At 48.2% G+C, this 25,476-nt stretch overlaps 2 protein-coding genes across 8 annotated transcripts in view; both read right to left on the bottom strand.

Annotated features, from left to right (window-relative positions):
• LHPP (phospholysine phosphohistidine inorganic pyrophosphate phosphatase) overlaps positions 1-25,476 on the bottom strand; it is a 122,117-nt gene that overhangs the window by 76,110 nt on the left and 20,531 nt on the right. For 6 of the 7 annotated variants that reach the window (XM_064595415.1, XM_064595417.1, XM_064595413.1 and 3 more), the window contains exons 3-5: positions 24,930-25,083; positions 19,507-19,570; positions 18,503-18,595 (exon numbers count right to left, since the gene is read on the bottom strand). In XM_064595415.1, the coding sequence (XP_064451485.1) occupies positions 18,503-18,595; positions 19,507-19,570; positions 24,930-25,083 (311 nt within the window). Of the gene's footprint in view, positions 1-17,423; positions 17,838-18,502; positions 18,596-19,506; positions 19,571-24,929; positions 25,084-25,476 lie in introns of those variants that run through there. The other variant, XM_064595418.1, reaches the window with a different exon arrangement.
• Positions 12,364-17,678, bottom strand: LOC123845609 (phosphatidylinositol N-acetylglucosaminyltransferase subunit Y-like). The gene is made up of 2 exons (XM_064593559.1): positions 17,662-17,678; positions 12,364-17,287 (listed from the first exon to the last, which is right to left on the bottom strand). The coding sequence occupies exons 1-2, from the start codon at positions 17,676-17,678 to the stop codon at positions 17,035-17,037; spliced, it is 270 nt and encodes an 89-aa protein (XP_064449629.1). The 3' UTR covers positions 12,364-17,034.

Here is a 25,476-nt window from a genome sequence, read left to right as displayed (position 1 = left end):
TGAGTGCCTCCAGTTTCCAGACTGTGGGTGCAGGGAGGCAGGACCACACGGAGCCTGGCAGACTCCCGGAATTGAGGGACAGAGCTAGGGGCTGGGAGACCAAGGCAGCTGAAGTTCCCAGGACAGAGTATCAGAGAGGAGGGGGGTACCCAGAGAGAGAGGAAGGGCGCAGATCTGCAGAAGGTCCCTCTGAATGAGGCAGCATTCTGTAGACTGCTGATCAGCACACGTGAGTGAGGAAACCACCCGAGGCCAGAGAAAAAATCACACTGAAAAATGAAAGAAAACACTGCCCAGACCTCACACGGGGTTGGGAATAGTGCCTGTTCCCACCAGCCAGACTGGAAAATCTCATAATTCACAGGGCACTGGGTAGCGTTCTCAGAAGCATCTTGCCTCGGTAGTGAGGAGTAATTAGCCTTAGACCAAAACCTGCTCTGGTGCTGCCTCCCAAATCTTAAAAGCAAGCTCTGGAAGGATCAAACTGTTTCCAAGTTGTTTAACTGCATCCCAGAACAAAGTGCAAAAATATTTACAGGCATATGAAAATATCCAGCACCCAAAAAAAGTAAAATTCACAACATCTGGCAACTACTTTAAAAAAGTGATCAGACATGCAAAGAAGACAAATATCACACATAATGAGCAGAAAAAAAAAAAATCAGTCTGTCTAAACTGACCCAAAACTACACAGATGTGGGAATTAGCAGACAAGGACATTAAATTAGTTACCACAACTATCTTCCATATGCTCCAAAAGTTAAGTAGGGACATGGAAGATAAAAGAAAAGATCCCAGTCGAAGTTCTAGAGATGGCAACTACACCAGATTTTTTTCCGATGGAGAAGAACTGCTTTTATTTTTAATTACTAGTAACAGTGCAACTTACTGATATTTATAACTAAGGGCAAATGAGCAGTACTAAATAATGCTTACGTTTCATTTACATAGGTAGCACCTGAGATACATTATGTCTAGAACAGAAAACCCCTTGGATGAAATTAATACTGGATTATACAGTGCAGAAGAAAAGATTAATGAACTTGAAAATACAGTAATAGAAACCATCCAAAATGAAACACAGAGGAAAAAATAATTTAACAAAAATGAACAGAGTGAGGCACCTGGGTGGTTCAGTTGGTTAAGCATCTTTCGGCTTGGGTCATGATCCCAGGGTCCTAGGATGGAGACCTGCATTGGGCTCCCTGCTCAGCAGGGAGTCTACTTCTCTCTCTCCCTCTGCCCCTCTGCCCCGGTCATGCTCTCTCTCTCTTTCAAATAAATAAAATCTTTTAAAAAAGTGAACAGAGCATCATCAAACTATGACATGATTTCAAAGGGCCTGATACACGTGTAACTGGAATCCCTGATGGTGAGATGAGAGGGGGTGACAGAAACAATATTTAACTTTCTCCTAATGGCCGAAAAATTCCCAAACACAATAAAACTCATAAATCCACAGATCCAAGATCCCAATCAACATTAAACACAAGAAAAATGAAGAAAATTACATTAAGGCACAACATAATCAAATTGCTCCAAGTCAGTGACGAGGCGAAAATCTTAAAAACTGCTGGAGCAAAAAAAAAAAAAAAGCATGTTACATACTGAAAAACAAAGATAAGATATGAGATTTCCCACTGAAAACAGTGCAGGTGAGTAGCCAGTGGAGCACCATCTTTAAAGCACTGCGAGAGAGGGAAATGCCAACCTAGAATTCTATACCCGGCAAAAGTATCTTTCAAAAACAAAGGTGAAATATATTTTCAGTTGTCTTAAGCTAAAAGACATCATCACCAACAGATCCACACAAAAGAAATGTAAAAGGAAGTCTCTTAGATGAAAGGAAAAGAGTACTAACTGGAAATATGGATCTGCACAGAGGAAAAGAGAGAAGGTGACCCATGGCGCATGTTGACCTTTCTGTCCGCTTAGCCCCTTCGTCTACTGGCCAACCCCCAACAGGCTTTCAAGACTACCACCTTTGAACCCGTCTGGGTTCCAAGGCCCTCCCAAAGCCCTTGGATTACCACCTTGCACTGCACGCCCCCTACTGCATTGTACTGGTTATCTCTCTCTTCCAGCAACATGTGAGCTCCCACAGGCATGGATGTATGCTGATGCTGGCACTTCTCTGATGACCAACAAAAGCCTGTTGAGGGGATCGGTATTCGGGATGATGGCGTGGCTGTCCACGTCTGGAGACAAGTAGGAGGCAAAGCCAACCGGACTCTTCACTGGTCACCAAGGTAGAGTCTACGTCAGTGTTGCCTGAACCTTAGTCGTTAGTGGGCTTCCTTTTGCCAGTATCAATATGTATTATTAATATTCTTGTTCAAATTGATTCATACTTTCTTACATAAATAAATGTATTTTTAAAGAAAAAAGAGCAGCTTTCCTCACTCGACTACCACAGAACTCTGATTTAAAGCTTCAAAATAGGGGTGCCTGGGTGGCTCAGTCGTTAAGTGTCTGCCTTCGGCTCAGGTCATGATCCCAGGGTCCTGGGATCGAGCCCCGCATCGGGCTCCCTGCTCTGCGGGAAGACTGCTTCTCCCTCTCCCACTCCCCCTGCTTGTGTTCCCTCTCTCGCTGTGTCTCTCTGTCAAATAAATAAAATCTTAAAAAAAAAAAAAAAAAAAAGCTTCAAAATATTTTCAGGAGAAGACGTGGAAGAAATCAGTCCAACGCCTCAGACATCTAGAAACGTGTTCCTAGATCTGTTCTCAAGTCCAGTCAGGAATTTACGTGGCTGGAGGCCAGACAGGCCTGAGAAACCAGACTCCTATGACAAGGCAGGTGTCCTAATGCTGCCGGGACAGAAGCTTCGAAACCAACAGTCCTCCACAAGTCTCCTCTCTGCAATCCAGATGCCAAGTGTGGCAAACCAGTGAATGAACCCACAAGCCAAAATCAAGGAAAATCAAAACGATGACAGATGTTCACTAGGTAATTTCACAAATACATAGCCAAGACCTATGAAAAAGTACAGGAGGCAGTGAGGGGGTGGTGGTCAGGGAAGGCTTCCTGGAGGAGGTCAGGTTTTGAGCTTTGATCTGAAGAGCAAAAGAGGCCAACCAGGTTAGGAGGTAGGGAAAGGGGTGAAGGCATTCCCAGCAGGGGACACCACATGTGTGCTAACAACCCGTCTGCCATCATTCACCAAGGCAAGCCATACAGTGAATTCCACAAAGTACAGGCTAATGAGCCTGAAGCAACTGTCCTTGAAAACATCTGAACAGGCATTCAAATAGCTGGAGGAATCAGGAGGAGCTTGTGGAAAAGGCCAAAGACTGAGCTGGCGCCAGTCTGGAGGCCAGGGAGGTAGTTCTGGGCGCACACGAGGCTCTTTTAACAACCGGCTCGGGCTGTCTCGCAGGTATTGAGCCCATCCCTCGATCATATTCAAGCAGAGGCTGAAGGGGCCTTCATCAGTGAAGCCACAGGCAGATGCTGGCCCCAGGAGGAAGCTTGGACATGGACAACGAACACCAGCGCTAAGACCTGTGCCAAAGGTGAGTGGCTACAGCACCCGTCCCGCCCCGCGAGATGCGTGAAGAACTTGAAATGAACTGCATTTCTTCCAGTGAATATCCTAAACTTTATATGCTTCACTAATGCCCTCGGATCCTTTCTCGAATCCCACACTTCCCAAAGTCATACGGGAGACACACTATTTGATTTTAGGTAGAACAAGGACATGCATTTTAATGTAACTAGTTTGCGTTTATTTTTTGAGTAATCTATTTATGGTAAGTGATTCTGGTTTTCCATTTATAGGAGTGATCAAAGTTCCTTTTAAAATACATTTATCGGGGTGCCTGGGTGGCTCAGTTGGTTAAGCGACTGCCTTCAGCTCAGGTCATGATCCTGGAGTCCCAGGATCGAGTCCCGCATCGGGCTCCCTGCTCGGCAGGGAGTCTGCTTCTCCCTCTGACCCTCCTCCCTCTCATGCTCTCTGTCTCTCATTCTCTCTCTCAAATAAATAAATAAAATCTTTAAAAAAATAAAATAAAATAAAATAAAATAAAATAAAATAAAATACATTTATCTAGGGGCACCTCTGTGGCTCGGTTGGTTAAGTGTCCAACTCTTGGTTTCAGCTCAGGTCATGATCTCAGGGTCCTGGGATTGAGTCCCACGTCGGCCTCCCCACTCAGCGGGGAGTCTGCTTGAAGATTCTCCCCCTCTGCCCTTCCCCTGACTCTGCTCTCTCTCTCTGATAAATAAATAAATCTTTAAAAATAAATAAATTTTTAAAATAAAATAATTTAGGGGCACCTGGGTGGCTCAGTTAAGCGTTCAGGTCTTGATCTCAGGGTTGTGAGTTCAAGTCCCGTGTTGGGCTCCTCACTGGGCATGGAGCCTCTTTAAAAATTTTTTAATTATTTAAGTTTTTATGTTTGTTTTTTAAGATTGTATTTATTTGACAGAGAGAGACACAGGGGAACACAAGCAGGGGGAGTGGGAGAGGAAGAAGCAGGCTCCCGACCGAGCAGGGAGCCCGATGCGGGGGCTCGATCCCAGGACCCTGATTTAAAGAAAAATGAAGAAAAAAAAGTGCTGGTGGCAAGTACCAGATATGGTAAAAATTGTAAATTTTTTCTAGAATGACTGATGCTGGGGAGAACACGGCCAAACCCAAACGGGTGTAATTCGTGTGTCTATCAAGCTCCCACGCAGCTCTGGGGACATCATCGATCACAAAAGAAGAAACAGCCAGTGGCAACGCGTGCATCCGGACTTGACAGGGGAAGAGCAGCAGAGCCTGTGGTACACACACGTGATCCTGCAAGCCGGGGTCACCCAGGCCACCACACGCCTCGGCTGGGAGGAGGGGGCTGGAGCAGGGGGGACGCTCGGCCCAGGCGGCCGAACCAGCCATAAGCCCCAGTATGAGACTCTGCTTTGCCCTCTCAAAGAGATGTCCCGAAACCCTTAAGTCAGCCAGTGCACATGCATAACACTCCAACTTAGGATCCTGTCCACTGCCCCCCGAGGCTCCAGGGGCCACCTTGCTAGAAGTTCCTTGGAAATGAAACAGGCCTTCCAATTATTGCAGGTCAAGCCTGATGCCTTCCATGCTCGTGGGGAATAGAAAATTGTGTGCCCATGCACTCCCAAGGCAGCAGAAATTCTTCCCCCTCAGAACAGAGCCCCCCCAGGGCTTTGGGGGTAAGCACATTTGTTGCTGCGGCCCCCAAAGATGGAAGCAGAGACCTGGGCCCTCGGAGGGAGCACTCTGGAGAAGCAGCAGCTGGGCTTGTGCACAATGAGCCGCCGCCTGACCCAGGCAGCGCCTCGAAGCCACGAGTGAGGCTGGGGGAGCGCAGGGGTGCCGGAGGCGCGGGGTACGCAGCTGCCTGGGGCAGTGATGCCTGTCCGGGCCAGCTTGTGGGCTCATATACCCAAATGCGCTGGGGCCCCTGGGGATTTCACAGATTTACTATCGGTGAAGGGCAATAATCACGCCAGGAGGAGCAATTATTGCCAAATCATTTAGGATTTAAAAAATCATTGGCAAGAAGATAGAGGTCAAGAGGTGCACTGTCGGGGGAAATAAAAAACCCCTACCTGTCAGGCCCGGGAGGCACCTCCTCTCTGACTGCACTGCGGCGGAGGGAGCACAGCAATCCCGAGGGCTGGAGGGCGCACCACAGCCCTGCCGGCGGGCTTTTTGGCTCGAGCCCTAACGCGGATTTGTTCACCTTTCTGAAATCTTTCCTGCCACCATCTCTTTACCCTCCGGGTGCCCGGGGAAGAAACTGTTCTAACAGGTGATGATGTGTGGGAGCGCGAACTTTCAGTGCCAAGGAGCTGAGCTTTCCCAAGCAAGCCCACGTGGCACACATTTTCTGGTCATCCCGGGGCTCTGCCCAGGAGCACTCTCCCTCTTGCGGGCCAGTAGGGCTGGCGGGGAAGGAGCGCTGGGCTCCGTCCGGATCTCAGCCCGAGGGGCGCACACACCCACGGGGAGACACCTCGAGAAGACATTGAGCACTCGAGAAGCCCCGGGTCTTCTGCGTGCACCCAGACCCCCGCAGAGACCTGCAGATGGCTCACTGCTGAGTAATCCCCCCCACCTCCACCATCTGCCGCATTCGTCAGGAACAATACCAACACTGCACAACTCAAAGACCACTGTTTTACAGAAAGTAAGAAACACGGTGTGGTGAGGATGTGGGGGATTACTGCTGGTAAGGAAGGTAAACTGACACCACCTTTCTGAAACAGAAATAAGCAATGTGCATCATGGCCTGACGACTTCCCCACTAAGGTGGGATTTCTCCACAAATGATCAGATACATACTAAAGGACGTGCATTCAAGGGTGTTCACAGGGTTGGGTACAAGAGGGAAACTGGGAGTAAAGCTCAATGTCCAACAGTGGGGGATGGTAAAGAACATTACAGTAGCTGGGGCACCTGGGTGGCTCAGTCGGTTAAGCGTCTGCCTTCGGCTCAGGTCATGATCCCGGGGTCCTGGGATCAAGCCCCGCATCGGGCTCCCTGCTCCCTCTGCCTGCCGCTCCCCCTGCTTGTGCTCTCTCTGTGTCAAAGAAATAAAATCTTTAAAAATATATATATATAGAAACTAAAAAAACTGGAAAGGTTAAGCATGATTTGCGTTATTCTAGTTTAGTGGGACGATGAAGTTTTTTTCCTTGTACTTTCTGAATTTTTCCTATCTTTTTTTTTTTTAAGATTTTATTTATTCGACAGAGAGAGACACAGCGAGAGAGGGAACACAAGCAAGGGGAGCGGGAGAGGGAGAAGCAGGCTTCCTGCGGAGGTGTCCCTTCCTATCTCCTTTAATGAACATCAGTTACTTCATACGATAAAATTCTTGTGCTTCGAGGAGAAGAAAATCTATTTAAAAAAAGGCTCTTGGTGGCAGGGGCGGGGAGGGGGCAGCTTAGGAAAAGTCAGGTTTTAAAGGTTATACACACACCTGTGACTGAGATATAAGCCAAGGGCAAACCCAGAGCCGTAACATCCCGAAACTCCAGATGCCCTCAAACCCGAGGCTGCAGTGCTAGGCCCGTCACTGTCTGGGGACAGAGCTTCACGTTCCAATTGGGGCTGCAGGAGCAGACGAGCCACTCCCCCTGGCTCGCTCTCTCCCGGTGCTCCAGGCTCACACTGTCCCAGCCAGGTGTCCCTGAACTGACAGCCGAGTGTGTGCACGCAACTGGGGGGCAGGGCCTGAGCTGTAGAGGGGACTGGGGATGGGCCTTCCATGGAAATCCATGAGCGGGAGGAGGCCATGAGAGAAATGAGTGGCCCCCAGTGGCCCCACATGACATTCACTCCCCAGCCACAGGTCTTGCCACTAGGGTAAGAGCCTGTCCCCATAGCCACGTAGCTAGAATGAATGATCTGAGAACCAGTGAGCAGAACGACAGCGTCCATGTTTTATGCCCAGCCCTCTCAGGATAAACCTACAAACCTTGCCCCCCATATTCGATAGGCCGTCCTGAGGGCATTTACCCTCCCCACCTAAGATCCTGTCTAACTTTATTGTCTACAGTATGTAGTCTGCCAACGATATTTAATAGTTTTCAAAACAGTAAGTGATCCTGTACTTCTAAATACACCTTTTCAAAGTTCAATTACCAAGCCTAAAAATCCTGCTATGTGGTCGGCCCCCTCCTTGAGAACCGGGGTACAGCGAAGGCCTGGAGGGGACAGGTTTGTGGCCACATGCCTCATTAGCAGAGTAATCTTGGGTTCAGTACTAGGGTCTCTGTGACTACTCCCTAATGCTGTGCTTCTCAACTGGGGGCAATCTGGCCCCCAGGGGGACATGTGGCAACATCGGGAGACATCTGTGGTTTCACAACTAGGGAAAGGATTGCACAAGAAGCCCCCCACCACAAAGAATGATCTGGCCCCCAAATGTCAAGGGTGCCTAGGTGGGGAAATGCTGCCCTAATGGAAATGCAAGTACCTAGGACAAGGACTGGAGTAGGGACTTCGTGAAATGAACAGATACATGATGGTACCTGCTGTGACCAGCACATGCGGTGCTCCAGGTAGTCGAGGTCCTTCCTCTCCAAGCCTCAGGCCTCCCATCTGTTAAACAGTCACCCCCAGCTTCTTGGCTCCTGTGCTAACTAAGCCCTCTGGTTTCAACAGTCCCAATTTCCACGAACCCGCATAATTTGCAATGGACGCAATTTCTATGTTTATGGAAAACTGCCACAACCTTCACATCATTTGGGCTTCAGTATGAAGCTATAAAACCACCCACAGATTCTGAAGCCTTAAGCCATGAGAAATTAGGCATTTCTAGAAGTAACCTTTAAGGTATGTTATTCTTTGCCTTATTACTGAATCCCGGAAAGGGCCTGGTTACCTCTAAGAGGTTTGAATTTCCAATCTATTAGAGTAATACCAGCAATCTGTTATTTCTAGGCTATTGAGGAAAGGTTAGAGTGAAAATGGGATTTGGGTGATTATGTCCATTCCAAGCACAGGCAGAGGACTCAGCAGTGGAAGAGGGCCAGGGCCTGGAAGGAGCAGTTATCAAGGGAAATGACTGGTGATAACTTTATTGATTAAAGCAGCTTGAAAAATTTAAGATTTGCCACCACCTGGCACTGAGGATCGCTCCTCATAGGCATTTTTCATTAAAAATAAAGAAGCAGGAACAGAGAATTATTACCTTGTGCATAAGACACAGTTCATTTGAAATGGCCTTATTTTGAAATACTGCCTTAAAATGTCTACATATCCTGAGGCTCAAAACAACATTAACGAACATTTTAGAAAAACAGCGGGGTGAGAGCGTTAACAACATGCAGTTACGGCTCAACTATCTGTCAAGGGGAGAGACAGAAATGACACGTGAGGGGGGAAGGGAGAACGATAATGTGAGAGGTAAATAAGATTGTGGTCAGAGCCGCCAGAGAAAACAATCCCTCAGCTACCCAGGGCCTCCGATGCTCGCAATCAACTGCCGAAGGGACCTCAACCTCATCACACACAGAGATTCCCGAGGAATCCCCGAGCCGAAGCCCCCCACTCCTGACCCCACAGCCCCAGCCCCCGCCAAATGAGATGCCCAGATTAACCTGCCCCCCATACGGGCCTCAGCTGCTCTCTGAGGTGCGGGGAGGGCAGTTTCTCGTTCAGAATGTAAAAGCTGCCTGCTGCGAAAATAACTGAAAAGTGCCAAAAAGCAAAAAAGGGAGAGGGGAACCATGCCAGGTTGAACTATCCAATATAACCAATGATAATGTCATGACGTACAATTCTAAATACGGGTGTTTTTTTAAGATTTTATTTATTCATTTGAGAGAAAGAGAGAGAGCACAGAGGGAGAGTGAGAGGGAGAAACAGGCTCCCCACCAAACAGGGAGCCCAACGCAGGGCTCGATCCCCGGATCCTGAGATCATGACCCAAGCCAAAGGCAGACGCTTTAACCGACTGAGCCACCCAGGCGCCCCCTAAATACTGGTTTTTATTTTTATTTATTTATTTATTTATTTATTTATTTATTTATTTATTTGAGACAGAGAGAATGAGAGAGAGAGCACATGAGAGGGGGGAGGGTCAGAGGCAGAAGCAGGCTCCCTGCCAAGCAGGGAGCCCAATGCGGGACTCGATCCAGGGACTCCAGGATCATGACCCATGACATCCTGTCATAACAGGAAGTAAAGAACCTCAAAGACTACTGGGGTCAGGTCAGAAGGACCCAGAGGCCAACTTTAAGGGGGTCCCACTGATCAAAGATGAAGGCAGTCGCTTAACCAACTGAGCCACCCAGGCGCCCAATACTGGTTTTTAAACTCAAGTTACATTAGCCTTTCTCCTACTCTGTAACAAATTATCTTAAGAATTTATTCTCTCTTAAATTTATCCTATGAGTAGAATATAAATATATACAGGGGACCTTGGATGGCTCAGCTGGTTGAGCATCCAACTCTTGGTTTCGGCTCAGGTTGTGATCTCAGGGTCGTTGGATTGAGCCCCAAATCAGGCTCCACGTTCAGCACAGAGTCTGCTTGAGATTCTCTCTCTCCCTCTCCCACTACCCCTTCCCCTGCTCGCGTGAGTTTTTTTTTTTAAGATTTTATTTATTTACTTGACAGAGAGAGACACAGCGAGAGAGGGAACACAAGCAGGGGGAGTGGGAGAGGGAGAAGCAGGCTTCCTGCCGAGCAGGGAGCCCGATGCAGGGCTTGATCCCAGGACCCCGGGATCATGACCTGAACCGAAGGCAGACGCGTAACGACTGAGCCACCCAGGTGCCCCAATATATAAAATATTTTAAAAATAAATGAATATATATATATACACATAGTTGTTTATATTTAAGAAATGAAAAGGTAAGCCATAATATTTATAAAAAGGGCTCCAATGAGATGATTAGAAAGAGAAAGAAAAGGACAGAAGCTCTACTTCCTTGACTATATCTTGTTTTGTGGATTTGATTTTGAAGCCAAGTAAATATTTTACATAACTATAAAAAAATGCAAATGTTGAAAACCAATTCCCTAAAAATTACAAGCAAATTCAAAGAGGGTCCTGTTGGTGCCAGACCATCCAGACAGAACTATACCTGTGGCTCTAGAATAGAGCATTTTGGTTGTAAATCTCTAGAGGGAGGTGCTCTATACAAAAAAAGAACTGTCCAAACAAGAAATCTTCAGCAATAAGGGTAATTGGTCCCATCAGACTCAGCGATCAGTCGGGACAGGGATACTGATGGCCGTCCAGTCACTGGGACTCCAGCCACAACCGTGTCCCAGTCTCGGGGCACTGCTAGCCCCATGGCAGCACCACATTGCTCACGTTTGGTTCTTTCCCACGGTTTCTGAGATTCAAGACTCCCACGTGTACTATGGACGGAAACAAATGGACTGATTCTGTTGGTATCCTTGAGAGCCAAGATTTTTGATGTGGAAAAAGGAAATACAGATAGAAGACTGATGAGGTCAAGTAGAAACCCACAGGCCTGATGCATCAGAGGTTTCAGTACGAACTCCAGATGTAGTTCATGTTTAAAGATAGATACTTTTCTGAGCCTTAGTGACTAAAAAGGCTCAGAAAAGGGGTGCCTGGGTGGCTCAGTCGATTAAGCACCTGCCTTTGGCTCAGGTCATGAACCCGGGGTCCTGGGACCCAGCCCCACATCGAGCTCCCTGCTCGGTGGGGAGTCTGCTTCTCCCTCTGCCTCTGCCCCTCCCCCCACTCGTATTCCCCCCAAAATAAATAAATAATCTTAAATTAAAAAAATAATAACAGGGGCGCCTGGGTGGCTCAGTCGTTAAGCGTCTGCCTTTGGCTCAGGTCATGATCCCAGGGTCCTGGGATCGAGCCCCGCATCGGGCTCCCTGCTCGGCGGGAAGCCTGCTTCTCTCTCTCCCACTCCCCCTGCTTGTGTTCCCTCTCTTACTGTGTCTCTCTGTCAAATAAATAAATAAAATCTTAAAAAAAAAAAATAATAATAATAATAAAAAGGCTTAGAAATGATGATCATCCCAGTAGCAACAAGAGCTGTTAATGTTCCAATTATGGTTTCCAAATACCATTTTCCACTAAAGGTAAGCATGGCTCCTGGGAAGAAAGGTGAATCCCAAGCCTGAGACAGGAAATGTGCAAGGCAGGTGTGGAACATCCTGTCATAACAGGAAGTAAAGAACCTCAAAGACTACTGGGGTCAGGTCAGAAGGACCCAGAGGCCAACTTTAAGGGGGTCCCACTGGTCAAAGATGAAATACTTTCTACATGAATAAGATCATGACTGCAATGGATTGAAACACATCAAATCTGCTTATGTCTATCTATTTATACTGATATATGCAGTTTTAAATCTCCTTCATTACCTTGGAAGGATGCTAGAGAATCAACTCATTATTTTGAAAACTAATGAACAATGAGAAAGAAACAGGCATTTATCTGGAGTTCCCTATGTGAACTGTACCTCAGGGTAACAAACAGTTGGTGAGAAGTTTTCCTATGTAGAAGTAATCCAGAGGGGGAAATGAAGAAGGAAGGACAGAATTCAAAGAGCTCCATTCTACAGTCCTTGATGAATTAAAGGAGTTAGCACCAATCATGAATAGCAGCTAATAACACAAAAGGAGAAAACTGGACATTCTCAGCCTGCTGATGCAGGACACACCACCATCTATAAAGTAGTCATCAAAAAACTGAACCAGATTCTGACCAAACTTCTAGATCTAACTATCAATATTCAGAGAACAGAGGACAGAAGAGAACATGAAAGTGTACCACAGGTACAATCAACAAAATCCGGACCATGGGAAATTCCATACAACAAACCACCCAGTTTCCCCTTCATAACGTTGCAAGGAAAAACAAAAGGGAGATGGGGGGGGGGGTGCTGAGGGGAATCAGTAGATTAAAAAACACTTGAGAATCTCATTGACCAATCACAATGCAAGAGCCTCATCTGGATCTGATTCAAACAAATTGTAAGCAACATAAAACAATTTTAAGACCATGAAGGATATGTGAACAATGACTGGATATTTGATGATATTACGAAATTATTGTTGGTATTATTTAGACATGGCAATGGCATTATCTATGATTTTTAAAAGAATTCCTATCTTCTAGGGACACAGAAATATTTACAGATGAAGTAAGGATTTCTGGGATATGATTCAAAATAATTTAGGGGAGAAGAACGGATGGAGTATAGATTAAACAAGCGGCTATTAATCTTGAAGATTAATTAATGGCCAAATATGGGACAATCTGAGCAACAAAATTAATAACAACAATAACTTAGGGAATAAAACAAATATCCTTGAGTCCATGTTGGAATAAACGAATCAATGGGGAAAAAAAGGAAAGCTCTTTCTTATAGTCAATTCGAGCTAATAAATATAGAAGGAATGATAGAAATACAAATTCATTGTTTGGCAAACACCCTGTAATAACTGCTTCGGTAAGAATTATCAATGGATGCAAACATTAAGAGGGGAAAAGAATGATGGGAAAGCGGCTATTTATACAGTCAACATGCTTTCCCACAAGATACTTATTAGTTAAATGGGACAAGTAGTAATTCTGCAGTGTGGAGAACCCTGGCACGGATCACCTCCGACACGCTGATCAAAGTGAACCTCAGCCAACGACGGGGAGACGTACCCTCATGTGCCTCCTGATGGAATGCACCAAGAGGGCACAGCACTGTTTCTGGGACATTCCTGCCAAAAATGCATAACCTAAAATTAAATTAAATCATGAGGAGACATGAGGAAAAAAACCAAATTGAGGGACAGTCTACAAAATAACCAGCCAGTACTCTTCAAAAATGCCACCGTCCTTAAAGACTAGAAAGACTGAGGAATCAGCCCAGAAGGAAGGACCCTGGGGGATCCCATTGCAATAAGCAACGTGTCCCAGACAAAGACGCTGGTGGGCTGGCTGATGACATCTGATTTTATCACTGATCAATGACTGTTATGTAAGATGTTAGCGTTTGGGGAAGCTGGTGTAAGGGCATAAGGAAATTCTTTTTGCTAATTTTGCAACTTTTTTAAGTGTGAAATTCTTCAAAATGAACAGTTAAAAATAAGCTTTTTCTAAGTGGTTGTTAGTTGATCGTTAGCGAAGCTCGGTGATGGTACCTAGGAGTTCATTATACTACTCTACTTGCATAGTTACTTGAAATGTTCCATGCTAAAAAGTTAAAATGAGAAGTTTCGGAGACAAAACCACCACATGCAAGATATGGACCCTGTCTGGATTTGACTCAAACAAATTAACATGAAAGAACATTTCTGAGACAACCAGGGAAATTTAAATTTGATTATTGGATAATACTAAGGAATCACTGTTGATTTTGTAGGTAGATTTTTTCCCATTGTGATAAAAAAAAACCACACACACACACACACAAAATCTACCAACATAAGCATTTAAAGCGTACAAATCAGTGGCATTAGGTACATTCACAATATTGTATGACCGTCATCCCTGTCCAGGTCCAGACGTTTTTATCACCCCAAATGGAGACTGTCCCCATCAGCAGCCCGTCTCCACTCCCCCTCCCCCAGCCCCGGCAACCACTAATCTGTTCTGTATCTCTGATCTGCCTATTCGGGACATCTCATATAAACGCCATATAACATGTAAAATGTGGCCCTTTGTGTCTGGCTGCCTTCATTCACCATGATGTTTTCTAGGTACATCCACACTGTAGCATTTATCAGCATCTCGTTCTTTTTATAGCTGAAATATCCCATTGTGTGAATAGACCACATTTTGTTGATCCGTGCACGTGCTGATGAACATTTGCATTACTTCTACTTCTTGGCTATTGTGAACAGTGCTGCTGAATATTCATGCATAAGTTTTTGTTTGAACACCTGTTTTCAATTGTTCTGGATGCGGTCGTAGGAGTGGAATTGCTGGGTCATATGGTGCTTCTGTTTACCTCATCCAGAAGCTGTTTTCCAGAGTGGCTGGCTCCATTTCACATCTGGCCAGTGTCCCCACATAAGGGTTCCAATTTCTCCACATCCTTGCCAATGCTGGCCATCTTCCATTGCTTTTGTCTTTAAAATTATTATGGATAGGGGTGCCTGGGTGGCTTAGTCTGCCTTCAGCTCAGGTCATGATCCTGGGGTCCTGGGATCAAGTCCCACATCGGGCTCCTTGCTCAGTGGGGAGCCTGCTTCTCCCTCTGCCCCTCCCCCCGCTTGTGCTTTCTCTGTCAAATAAATAAATAATCTTTTAAAAAAATTATTATGGATGACCATCCAAGTGGGTGTGAGGTGGGATCTCACTGTAGTTTTGATTTGCATTTATTTCCCCAATGACTAATGACAATGAGTATCTTTTTGTGTGCTTTTTGGCCATTGTTAGGTGTATTAACATACTGTAGTTAGCTCAAAAATAACCATCTTTTTTGGAAAGACGTACTACAACATAAAAGGATACAATAACAACAAATCTGGGATTTAAAATACAACAGCAAGGAGCGCCTGGGTGGTTCAGATGGTTAAGCATCTGCCTTCCGCTCAGATCATGATCCCAGGGGCCTGGGATCGAGCCCCACATCAGGCTCCCTGCTCAGTGCAGAGCCTGCTTCTCCCTCTCCCACTCCCCCTGCTTGTGCTCTCTGGCTCTATCTATCTCTCTGTCAAATAAATAAATAAACTCTTCAAAATACCATCAACTTTTAAAAAAATAAAATACAACAGCAAAAAAAAAAAACCAAGTTAAAAAAGAAAAAGGAAAAAGAAGGGAATGTGGCAAAATCTTTTAATTGTTAAATCTGAGTGATGGATATATGGGGAGAATCCCTCTGAAATATGCCACAATAAAAAAAGAAATTCTGCCCTAGGAAACAAAGTCGTGAAAACCCAGGGTGGTTAAGCCTGTGGTCTTTGTTCATTCAAACCACAAGCCTCTCCTCTCCTACAAGGCTCACAAGGCATTTCCTGGGTTCTTCCTGGGGACCCCTGACTCCCTGTGCCCTGACATTCACAGATGTCAAGGAGGCTTGGGGGCAGAGGTTCTAGACTTCCGGGGCAGACAGCCAGCCTTCTCCATGCATTGTGAAATACCAGCGCTCTAGACAGGAACACGTGGGAAATTTGGATCCAACAAGAAGGGAGCACCACAGTGATCCTGGGGGTACTTGCCTCACCGCAGGGTGCTGACAATGTCCCCAGCATCATGTCCAAAACAGACATCAGGGCAGCCTTAGCCGGCTGCAGACATGTGCCCACTGTCTTTTCAACGACGCTCTCCGTAAACCACCTGCTGCTGGGGACCAACTCCACATCCCCTGGGAAATGGGGGGCCCTGTGGACATCAAAATCGTAACTGCTTTTTTTTTTTAAAGACGTATGTTGGGAAGGCCATCTGTCTCAAAAACAGTCATCCTGTAAGGGTGGCAAGACGCATGATTTTATTCTTACATATTTGAATCTTGCTACGTATTGTTTTTTCAATGAACTGTTGTGTTTTTTTTTATGGAGAAGTGTCCTCTTATCATTACTAACGTAAGCATTTGATGTCAAAGAGACGAAGGTAGGGGCGCCTGGGTGGCTCAGATGGTTGGGCATCTGCCTTCGGCTCAGGTCACGATCCTGGAGTCCCGGGATCGAGTCCCGCATCGGGCTCCCTGCTCGGCGGGGAGTCTGCTTCTCCTCCCTCTGACCCTCCTCCCTCTCCTGCTCTCTGTCTGTCATTCTCTCTCTCTCAAATAAATAAATAAAATCTTTAAAAAAAAAAAAGAGAGACGAAGGTAGTTTTACAAACTCAGAATGTTTGCAAGGACATAAAATTTCCATTTTATCGTGGTTTTCTGCCACACTAGCTCAAATGCACTTGTCCACAAGCAGCCCCGCACGGCCCCTTCGGAGTTATTTCAGGCAGCTTCAACATGGGACTCTGCCCAACACTCTGAGTCGAGAATAAACATATTAAATTGTAATTATTAACTTTTTGCTGGATGGGGTAAGAAATAAAGTCATCAGGTGATGGGACAGTCATCAGGTAGGACTGTTAATTTCCAAGGAAAAACTTGGTTGAAATGTTTCTTCTGATACAGTAGTTACAAATTAGAGTTTTCGAAAAACAAGGGCAGAACCAAAGTGCGGTGAAAGAAATTTCTGCAGCTTAGGCCTCCCATAGCCCTAAATCTCTGAGAGCAGCAAGGCAGAGCACCTTTCCTGCAAATTAAGTAGGTTTCCAGGATTTCCATGTAGTTGAGCTTTCAGAGAGAACCACTCAAGACGTATCATTAATCTATACATTATCTCAGCTCTGGTTGTCTTTTTCTTTAAGATTTTGTTTATACAAAAAAAAAATTTTTTGCTTAATTATTTGACAGAAAGAGAGAGGGAGAGAGGGAGGGAGGGAGGGAGGGAGCACAAGCAGGGGGAGCGGCAGGCAGAGCAGGCAGAGGGAGAAGCAGGCTCCCAGATGAGCAGGGAGCCCAATATGGGGCTCGATCCCAGGACCCTCGGATCATGACCTGAGCTGAAGGCAGACACTTAACTGACTGAGCCACCCAGGCGCCCCAGCGGTTCTGGTTGCCTTAATTATGCCTGCAGAGTGAGATGGCCATCCAAGTCCAAAGGCAGAGGAAGAACACACACACGGCTATGGTCATGGGCAGGGACCGACTGCAAAAGCCCAGGCTGGCTGGGCTGGTGCAGCCTCGTATGAGCTTTTCTTCCACGGAGGCAGAACCGAACAGTCCTGCCAAGGAGACTGACGGAATAAGGACAGTCAATGTAGGAAGACGCAGAGATATTCTTCTCCCCCACGTCTTCCCTGCCACTCGGACTCTTTAAAAGGTAAGTGGTATTAAGAAAATTCAGTTGTGGGGCGCCTGGGTGGCTCAGTTGGTTAAGCGACTGCCTTCGGCTCAGGTCATGATCCCGGAGTCCTGGGATCGAGTCCCACATCGGGCTCCCGGCTTGGCAGGGAGCTTGCTTCTCCCTCTGACCCTATCCCCTCTCATGCTGTTTCTCTCTCTCTCTCTCAAATAAATTAATTAATTAATTAAAAAAAAAAAAGAAAATTCAGTTGTGGGATGCCTGGGTGGCTCAGTTGGTTAAGCGTCTGCCTTTACCTCGGGTTATGATCCCAGGGTTCTGGGATCGAGCCCCACATTGGGCTCCCCGCTCAGTGGGGAATCTGCTTCTCCCTCTCCCTCTGCCCTTCCCCCCTGCTCATGCTGCACACTCTCTCTCACGTTGTCTCTCTCTCTCAAATAAATAAGATCTTTAAAAAAAAAAGAAAGAAAGAAAATTCAGTTGTGTGTGTTGTCTTCCACGATGCTCTAGAGCTGCTCCATTTCTTCTTGCTTCTGATTTGCCGTGTCATCCTAGCCGCCTGCGGTACCATATGAGGAATCCCGTCAATAATGGGATAGGCTCTTCCCGATTCTTCATTCATCAATTCGTTGGTCGATGTTTCATATCTGAGCCGCTTCTCAGAGGGCAGGCACACCAGGAACTCAAGCAGCGCCCGGTGGAAGGCGCGGGGCGGGTGCCCTGTCCTCTTGCTCTTGACTGCTGACCTCCGCCACCCAAACGCGTGAAGGCACCTCCGGGCCACCGCAGGTGATGGCGTGTACCCCGCAGACTGAGGCGAGCACGGTCTAGCAGCCCACGACCCTCGGCCAGCCCCCCACGCCTTCCGCCCATCCCCAGGCTGCCTGCTCCTCGCCTCTTCTGCGAACTATTTTTAACACGTTGGTAGGCTGGTCAATTCTTATCCTTCCAGAGAAGAAGCAGATGTCACTTAGAAACGGCCACAGGCCTTTGTGTCTTACTCTTATGCTGAAACTAATTTAACTGCTTGAAAGCATTCAGTGGGCCTCCTCTGCGGTCCTTCTCCCCCTTCCCAGTAAAATCAGCTCTCATGGGTGGAAGGGCCCACGCCTGGCTGCCCAGCCAACCTCCACAGGCTGCCCGAGCCCTCCAGCCCATGCTCCGGGCCATCCCCGACGGAGCGGCTTCCACACACACACACACTCCCCCGAGAGACCACCCTACCTCGTGGGCTTCCACCCCCATCTCCTTCAGGGCCAACTGGAAGTACTCAGGAGAAGGTTTCCCCACCACTTCGGCTTCGATTCCACAGGCATACTGGGAAAAGAGAAAAGGACACAGCACGAGTTGAGGATGAAGCCACAGGCGAATACTGCTCCGAAGGCCTCCCTCTGGGGAATCAAGGGAAAAGTGCCCCAAATGTGCACCCACGGGCCAGGGGCCTCCAAGAGGCAGGACGCTTGGGCTGAGAGACACATCTCAGAGGCAAGAGCATCAGGATGCTCAGGGCACCCCCACCAGGCCCCCTGACATCTGCTGAAAAACCTGAGCACAGCAGGAGGTGGGCCACCCCCCCCCCCCACCTTGGCTGGTGCTCTCATTTGCGTACTTGCTTCTCCCATGCCCCCAACTCTGTCACAGGCCCTCCAGGGGAAAAGGCCCAGGGCTCTATCTGTCAGTCTGCCCAGCCCTCCCACCTAAGTGCGGGTAGGCAGGAGCCTACGTAGCAATGAGGATGGCAGGTCAGCTGACCTGGGGCGGCTGAGCAGGCACGGGTCAGAGTGGGCCCTGGGGAGCCCCATCTGGGCCCAGCCCTGGAAACTGGAGGACGCAGTCAGGAGGGAGTCCCATTAGGACACATCAAGCTCAAGGTGTTGCAGATGAGCAGGGTCAGGGCTGAGGCAGGTGGCCCGCACAGAGACGGAAGCCGAGAGTCTGAGAGGAGAGCAGCAGTGAGCAGGCTGGAGGCCAGCCGGGTCCACGGCAGGCGGGCTAGGGTGTGGGGAGGAGCAGGAGGGACAGGAGAGCACAGTGACAACCCGGGCGGCTGACGGGCCACGCTCTGGAGCAGAGGGGGCGCTCAGCTTGAAGCCCCGAACAGGAGGCCCTACTTTGGAAACAGAAGAGGCGATTCAGACATGGAGTACACCCCCTTCTCCAGAAAGACCAGAAACATCCCAGACAGCCCTGAGATCTGAAGAAGGCACAGACAGACTCAGGGCAGGTACCTCGAGCGCCTTCATGTAGGCACCGACGTCCAGCATCAGGCCCGAGGTCTCCTTGTAGTAGCGTCTACAAAAGAGCAGGAGGGAACAAAGTGAGCTGAGCCCGGGAGCTATGCCAAGAGAAACTGCCCTGTCCTGGTTCTGCCAGCTCCGGAGAGCAGAGCCACGGGTGAGGGTCAGTCCAGACGCCACGCTGGGAACGACCGACGGAGGTCGGCACAACAGAGCCCAGCGGCGTGTCACCGTGCCCGGGCAGGAGGGACAGTGGGCCGGCAGCTCTCAGTCCCAGTGGCCCCCTGCTGCCAGCCTTATGGGGACCCCAGGGGCAGATGGATCCTGTCAGCAACAGAAAGGCAAGTGGCCTGTGTTCTGGGAAAGGGCAGAAGGTCCACAGAGCATGTAGTGAACCCCTACCTGCTAATAATTAACCCTTAACTGCTGCCCGAAGAAAACTCCATTAGTTCCATGGCACCCCGCAGCATCTCCGATTAGCCAGAGGTCGAGGTGCCAGGTTTCAGGGGCGCCAGATGGTTTCACGAGAGGACAACTCTCTCTTCCCTGTCTCACTGGAGACCGCCACTGCTCGGCTTGCGGGACTGTGCCTTTCTGAGGACAGGCCGTGAGCCCTGCGCTGGCCCTGGCCTCCACCGTCTGGCCCACTCCGGGCCACACAGACCCCTCAGGACACGTGGTGGACCAAGCCCGGTTCCCTCGGAGCAAAGCCATTTGACTATGAAGAGGGGCAAAGGTAGTTTAATCTGTGCTGCTCAAAAGACAGGGTTAATGGGAGCCCAGGACTGTTCAAATGTTTTGAGACCCATCACGTCAGGTGTCCTCTCTTTCCCATGCCCTTTGAGTCGGAGAAACATTGAACAACGCGTACGCAGAGACCCAAAGAAAAGAGAGTGAAGCACGCTGACTCCAGGGCCCAAATCCAAGCTCTACTTCTTTTTAACTGTGGGACTTTGGGTTGCTCAAGTCCTCTGGGCCTCAGTTTCCTAATCTGTAAAATGCGGGGGGGGTGGGCAGGGGCCCCAGTGCCCACCTCATGGATTGTTGCGAGGCTCAAACAAAATAATGCATGCAAAGTTCTTAACATGACGTCTCACATGCAGACACCACTCAAAAAATATTAGAAAATATTATTATTCTGTTTACCCGGACCAGGCTACAGGCAGTAAGCTATGAGCTGGGCCAGAAAGGATGAACACAAGTCTTTCCCATCTGTGGGAGTCGCAACCTGTTCTGTGCCTACTGAAATGTTAGAACTGAGCTTCCCAGGAGCTGCCGCAGAGCTGTCCCCTTTCTTCCAGCTCTGCGCACCCAGGAGTCCCGCCTGTTCCTCTCGGCCCCACCTGAGGCCCTGAAGGCTGCAGGAGCCTGACCGCCTGCCCACACTCACCCAGCACTCAGCATTCTCTGGCTCCATGCAGGCCAGCCTGCAAGGCTTTTAGAATCAACCAGCAGCACTGCTGAGGACCCCATGGGCCAGACGATGCTGCAGGCCCAGGCTTCAGCTTCGTCCCCTCGCCCTCTGTGTGATGACTGCTGTGGGAAGGGAAGAAGGGGGCAGTGGGAGCCCAGAAGGGACAGGAGGGGGACCAGGGAGGGCCTCCCTGAGGAAGGGACATGTCAAGGTGAGCCAGGGACAAAGGACAGAGGTGAGGAGAGAATGCAGAAAGCACAAGAGAGGCTGACCCAGAAGCCAAAGGACAAATTAAAAACAACGCCACCTTGTTGCAACAGGCACAGCTCTGTTTGGAGTTGAGGATTCTGGGGGCCTCTGGCCAGTGCCCTGGGCCAACTTGAGCTGGGTGTACCTCCCTTTGGAAAAACCTTCCAAGGACACCTCCACGGCACAACTTCTGCCTGGCCCATACTCCCCAGTCTTTCTTCCCAAGTGACAGGAACCTGGACTTTCTGAAGTTTAAATTTAGTCCCGCTGGAAGGAAAAACCTGAGCATGCAGCTTAAAATACACAATCAAAACCTTGTCTTTGTTACACTCATGTCTAGAGCCTAAAGAAAAAACTGACTTCCATAAATCAAAATTAGAAACCTTACAATTTCTTTTTTAACTGAATCTGGGTTTGTTTTTACAGCGTCCAGAATTTCCCTTTATTCCTTACTCATTCAGGAAAACCAAAAGCCACCTTGAAGGCCATCTGTTAGCTGAAAACATTTTTAGAGACACAGGAAATACAAGTACCTAAGTTAATTTTTTCTAAATATAAAGGCCCAGGTTATTCCCAAAACCTAAGAGATCTGATATCCTATCTTCTGTTACTGGCATCACGAAAGCAACAGGAGGCCTGGCTGGAATGTGAGTGTTCCAGCCACAAACTAGAAACTGGGGATGCTGGGGAGACAGGACAGGGCTGGGGGCAGAAGCAGTCAGTGGATTTTATGCTTTATTCTTCTGCCCTTCCGATTATTCAGCACGACCTCCCTTCAAAATGACCACTTGACCTCTCCCACAAGAACCATTAACCTTCCATAGTCTGTCGCGTAAACAGCTTAATTTTCTGACGACAGCATGACAGAAGAAATTACAAAGGCAATTCCCACTCTCGGTCCAAACAGATGCCAAATGTAAATCACTCCATTTCCAGGAGGACATTCTGCCCCAGTGCCTCCGCCATCCTGCCTCCTTGGGGGCATCGTGCGGCCCCACGCTGGTGGAGGACGACCCCTCGCTGTCCATGCCCCCCACTTGGACAGGACAGCAGCTCTTCATGGGTCCTTGGGCTGTCCCAGTGCTGACCTGGGCCCGAAAGCTCTCAGTTCCTGTCCCTCGTTTCCAAGCGCCCAACCCATAGCCCAAGTCAGAAGCCCCATTAAGTCAGAGGCACCCCTAATCGCTTATTTGTAAAACCAGCCCTTGCCTACTCTTGAATTTACTGCAGAATGACGAAGCTCAAAAGCAACTGATTCTGTTTCTTTTTCTTTTTCAACAACATATCTACTTTGACCACTACCCACAATCTGGAACAATAACGTTTAACAATTAGGGACAATTTTAAAGAAAAAAGTTTTAACGTAAATCAGTTACAACAGAGCTTCTTAATTATGCTGTTCTCCAGTGAGGGGCTGGTGATCTTAGGGATGCCTGAAGGACCAAGCCTGGAACGTAAGGGAGGTAAGCAGGCCAGGTTCCACGGTCTATAGTGCTCTACACCGTAGAAGGTTGTGAGGTCAGAAAGGGGCTAGGATGGTGAATTTATTTGTCAACCTGACTGGGCCGAGGTGCCAGATATTTGGTCAAACATTATTCTGGATGTTTCTGTGAAGGTCTTTCTTGGGTGAGATTAACATTTAAATCAGTGGTCTCTGAATAAACACATTGCCCTCCATTCTGTGGTGGGCCTCCTCTAATCAGTTGAAGGCACAAACAGAACAGTGTGACCTCCCCGAGCAAGAAGGAATCCGGTCAGCAGAGAGCCTTCGGACTCGGACCATATCTCTTCACTGGGTCTCCAGCCCGCCAGCCTGCCCTGCAGATTTTGGACTCACCTAGCCTCGCTTGGTTGTTTCTGGGACGAATCCTGACTAATACAGGACACATTCTATTTGCATGATAAACACACTAGAATATTTTTAGTTCCTAAAATAAATCTGTCCTCTCATTCCTGAAATCTCTTCTGTTCGTCTGTTTTGACAGAGACATAGCCATGAAAAAATACCATGCGAAAAACAACCAAAACAGTGCACGTAAAGTGAGAGCAGACTCTGAGCTTGGTGAAGGGGACAACAGAAGTGGTGGGGTCTGCGGTCAGCTGGAATTAATGGAGGCAGTGGCCTCAGCTAAGCTTCTGGGTGTGGTGGAATGTGGGGCCCTGAACTATTAGATCTTCTGATTTTTTAAGAAGAATCCAGAAATCTGTGTATTTTATATAAAATCTCCCATTTTTAAACACGCCTCCCCCGCCCCCAATTTAAGATCTTGTGAGGGCCAAACATCTGCTCTCGAATGTAGCCTGGAAGTGACAGGATTTATTGGCCCGGGACCCTGGCTTACTTCACCTCCTTAGGCCTCGATAAGCCCACCTCCAAAATGGCGCTGCTCTTGCCTACAGCTCACAGGGTTGTGGCGGGAATGAAACAAAATGGAGTACATAAAGTGCTCAGCAATGGCGCTTGGACGAACAAAAGGTCCCTCCCTTGACTACTCCAATAGCCAGCCCCGTCCGGCGGACACAGGGAGGGAGTTCCCGATCAGCAGAAGCACCCAAGCTGGGAAAGGCTTCCCCAGACACGGCCCCCAAATCCCTGCCAGGCACGAAAAGCTGGGGCAGGGCTCCAGAGGGTCCCTGCAACTTTAAGAGCCCGTGAATCCTAGTGCCGCTCTGGTGATGACAGAGGAGGTCTGCACAGCTTTCTGGAAAGCAACTTGGCCACATGCATCAAGAGCCTCGGATACGCACATCATCCTAAACATGAAGATGCTTATCTTGGCCTTACTCTGGCAGAAGATCAGAAACCACCTAATAATGTCCATCAGCAGGCATCGGTTTAAGAAACTACAGGATATCCTATAAAAAAGATTACAGCAAAACTGTGCCACAGAGACATTTATTTATTGAGTTGAAAGTTGTTCACAAATTATTATCTGGTGAACAACAAAAACCCGGGTGACAAAACTAGGTCAGGTTTGATACTGATGCTCCAAGTACGTCCCTTTGTAATGATTTCTTTGTGCCAGAAACCACTTGGAAGAAACACCAACGTGCTGACAGCTGTTAACCTGTGCAGTGGAATGGGAATATTTTCTGTTTTCTTCTTTCTGCTCATCTGTTTTCTCTAAGTTTCCTTCCACGAACATGCGCGGTCTTGGTGGTAAAAGAAGTTGTGAAAAATAACCAACATGGTTGGCTTGGGTTTTTTTAAAGAAAGAGACAGTGAGGACTGTGCTAAAGACTCAGGCAAAAATGCTGGCAACAAAATCAGGACTTTACAGAGACTGTGCTCTGCGGCCAGAGATGTGCAGCCTGGCCCAGAGCATTCCTCCAGGCCCTCGAGCCTCCTCTTTACTACTTAGGTGTCCCCTGGAGATAATCCTTCAGTGCCTTGTGCTGTATCCTGTGCAAACACACCTAACCTTGGGACAGTGAGCACCTGCGCTCTGAGACCTCGACGGGGCCTCCGTCCGCAGCGACCCTCCCCGGCCCCAGCCTCTCCCAGCCCAGCATCCACTCAGAAGCCTGACCAGCCAGCTCCCCCGAAGTCAGAGGATTCTCATTTCCTCACAAATTATTAAAAGAAAGGAAGGATGAAGGAAAAAGCGAGAAAAAAGCAGGGAGGGAAAAGGAAGGCAGCCTGTGCCCACCCCACACCCACTTTTCTGCACTGTATACTGATTCTGTAAGCCAGAGACCCACAGAGCGTCGTCCAAAGCAGCCGGAAACATTCTTCCTGAAGCTGACTTACCCTTTTCCCAGAGAGATGAGCACAGGCTTTTCTAGATCCATGAGCACCCGGAAGGCTTTATTCATGTTTTGGTAAGAAAAGCCTTCTCCAGCATCTGCAATGACCACACAGTTGGGGTTGGACGTGTCGATCTGATCAAATTCTGAGCGGACTCCTGGAAAGAAAAAGAGGGATAAAGCCCTGGGGAGATGTGGCCTATGTCCCGTCTCCTACCAGGGACACCTTCTGTCTGCCATGTGGGCCCTGCCCCTTCCTCAGACGTGCTTCCTGATCCTCCCAGCTGTACTGGAGGTGGGTAAGGAAGGGGTTTTACTCCCATTTTACAGATGAGGAATTCCACTCCCCACAGTTAGGATTTGTCAGGAGAAAGATGGGCCCGTCCCTGGGGCTCCCACCCCAACACTGGCATTACCCCAGGGGCTACTCAGTTCAATCCCCCAGGCAGGAAACCCATAGCTCCGCAAGTGAGAAGGGGCATTTGCCTGGAAGACACAGATTCCCAGATGTCGGGTGAAATGAGGCTGCTGGCAACCTTTACAGGGTCGGT

Source organism: Mirounga angustirostris, unplaced genomic scaffold (assembly GCF_029215605.1).
Source record: "Mirounga angustirostris isolate CCGP_5_RB_7025 unplaced genomic scaffold, mMirAng1.0.hap1 SCAF_6, whole genome shotgun sequence".
In the NCBI taxonomy this organism is placed as follows: Eukaryota; Metazoa; Chordata; class Mammalia; order Carnivora; family Phocidae; genus Mirounga; species Mirounga angustirostris.
This window is presented reverse-complemented; position numbering and strand designations above follow the sequence as displayed.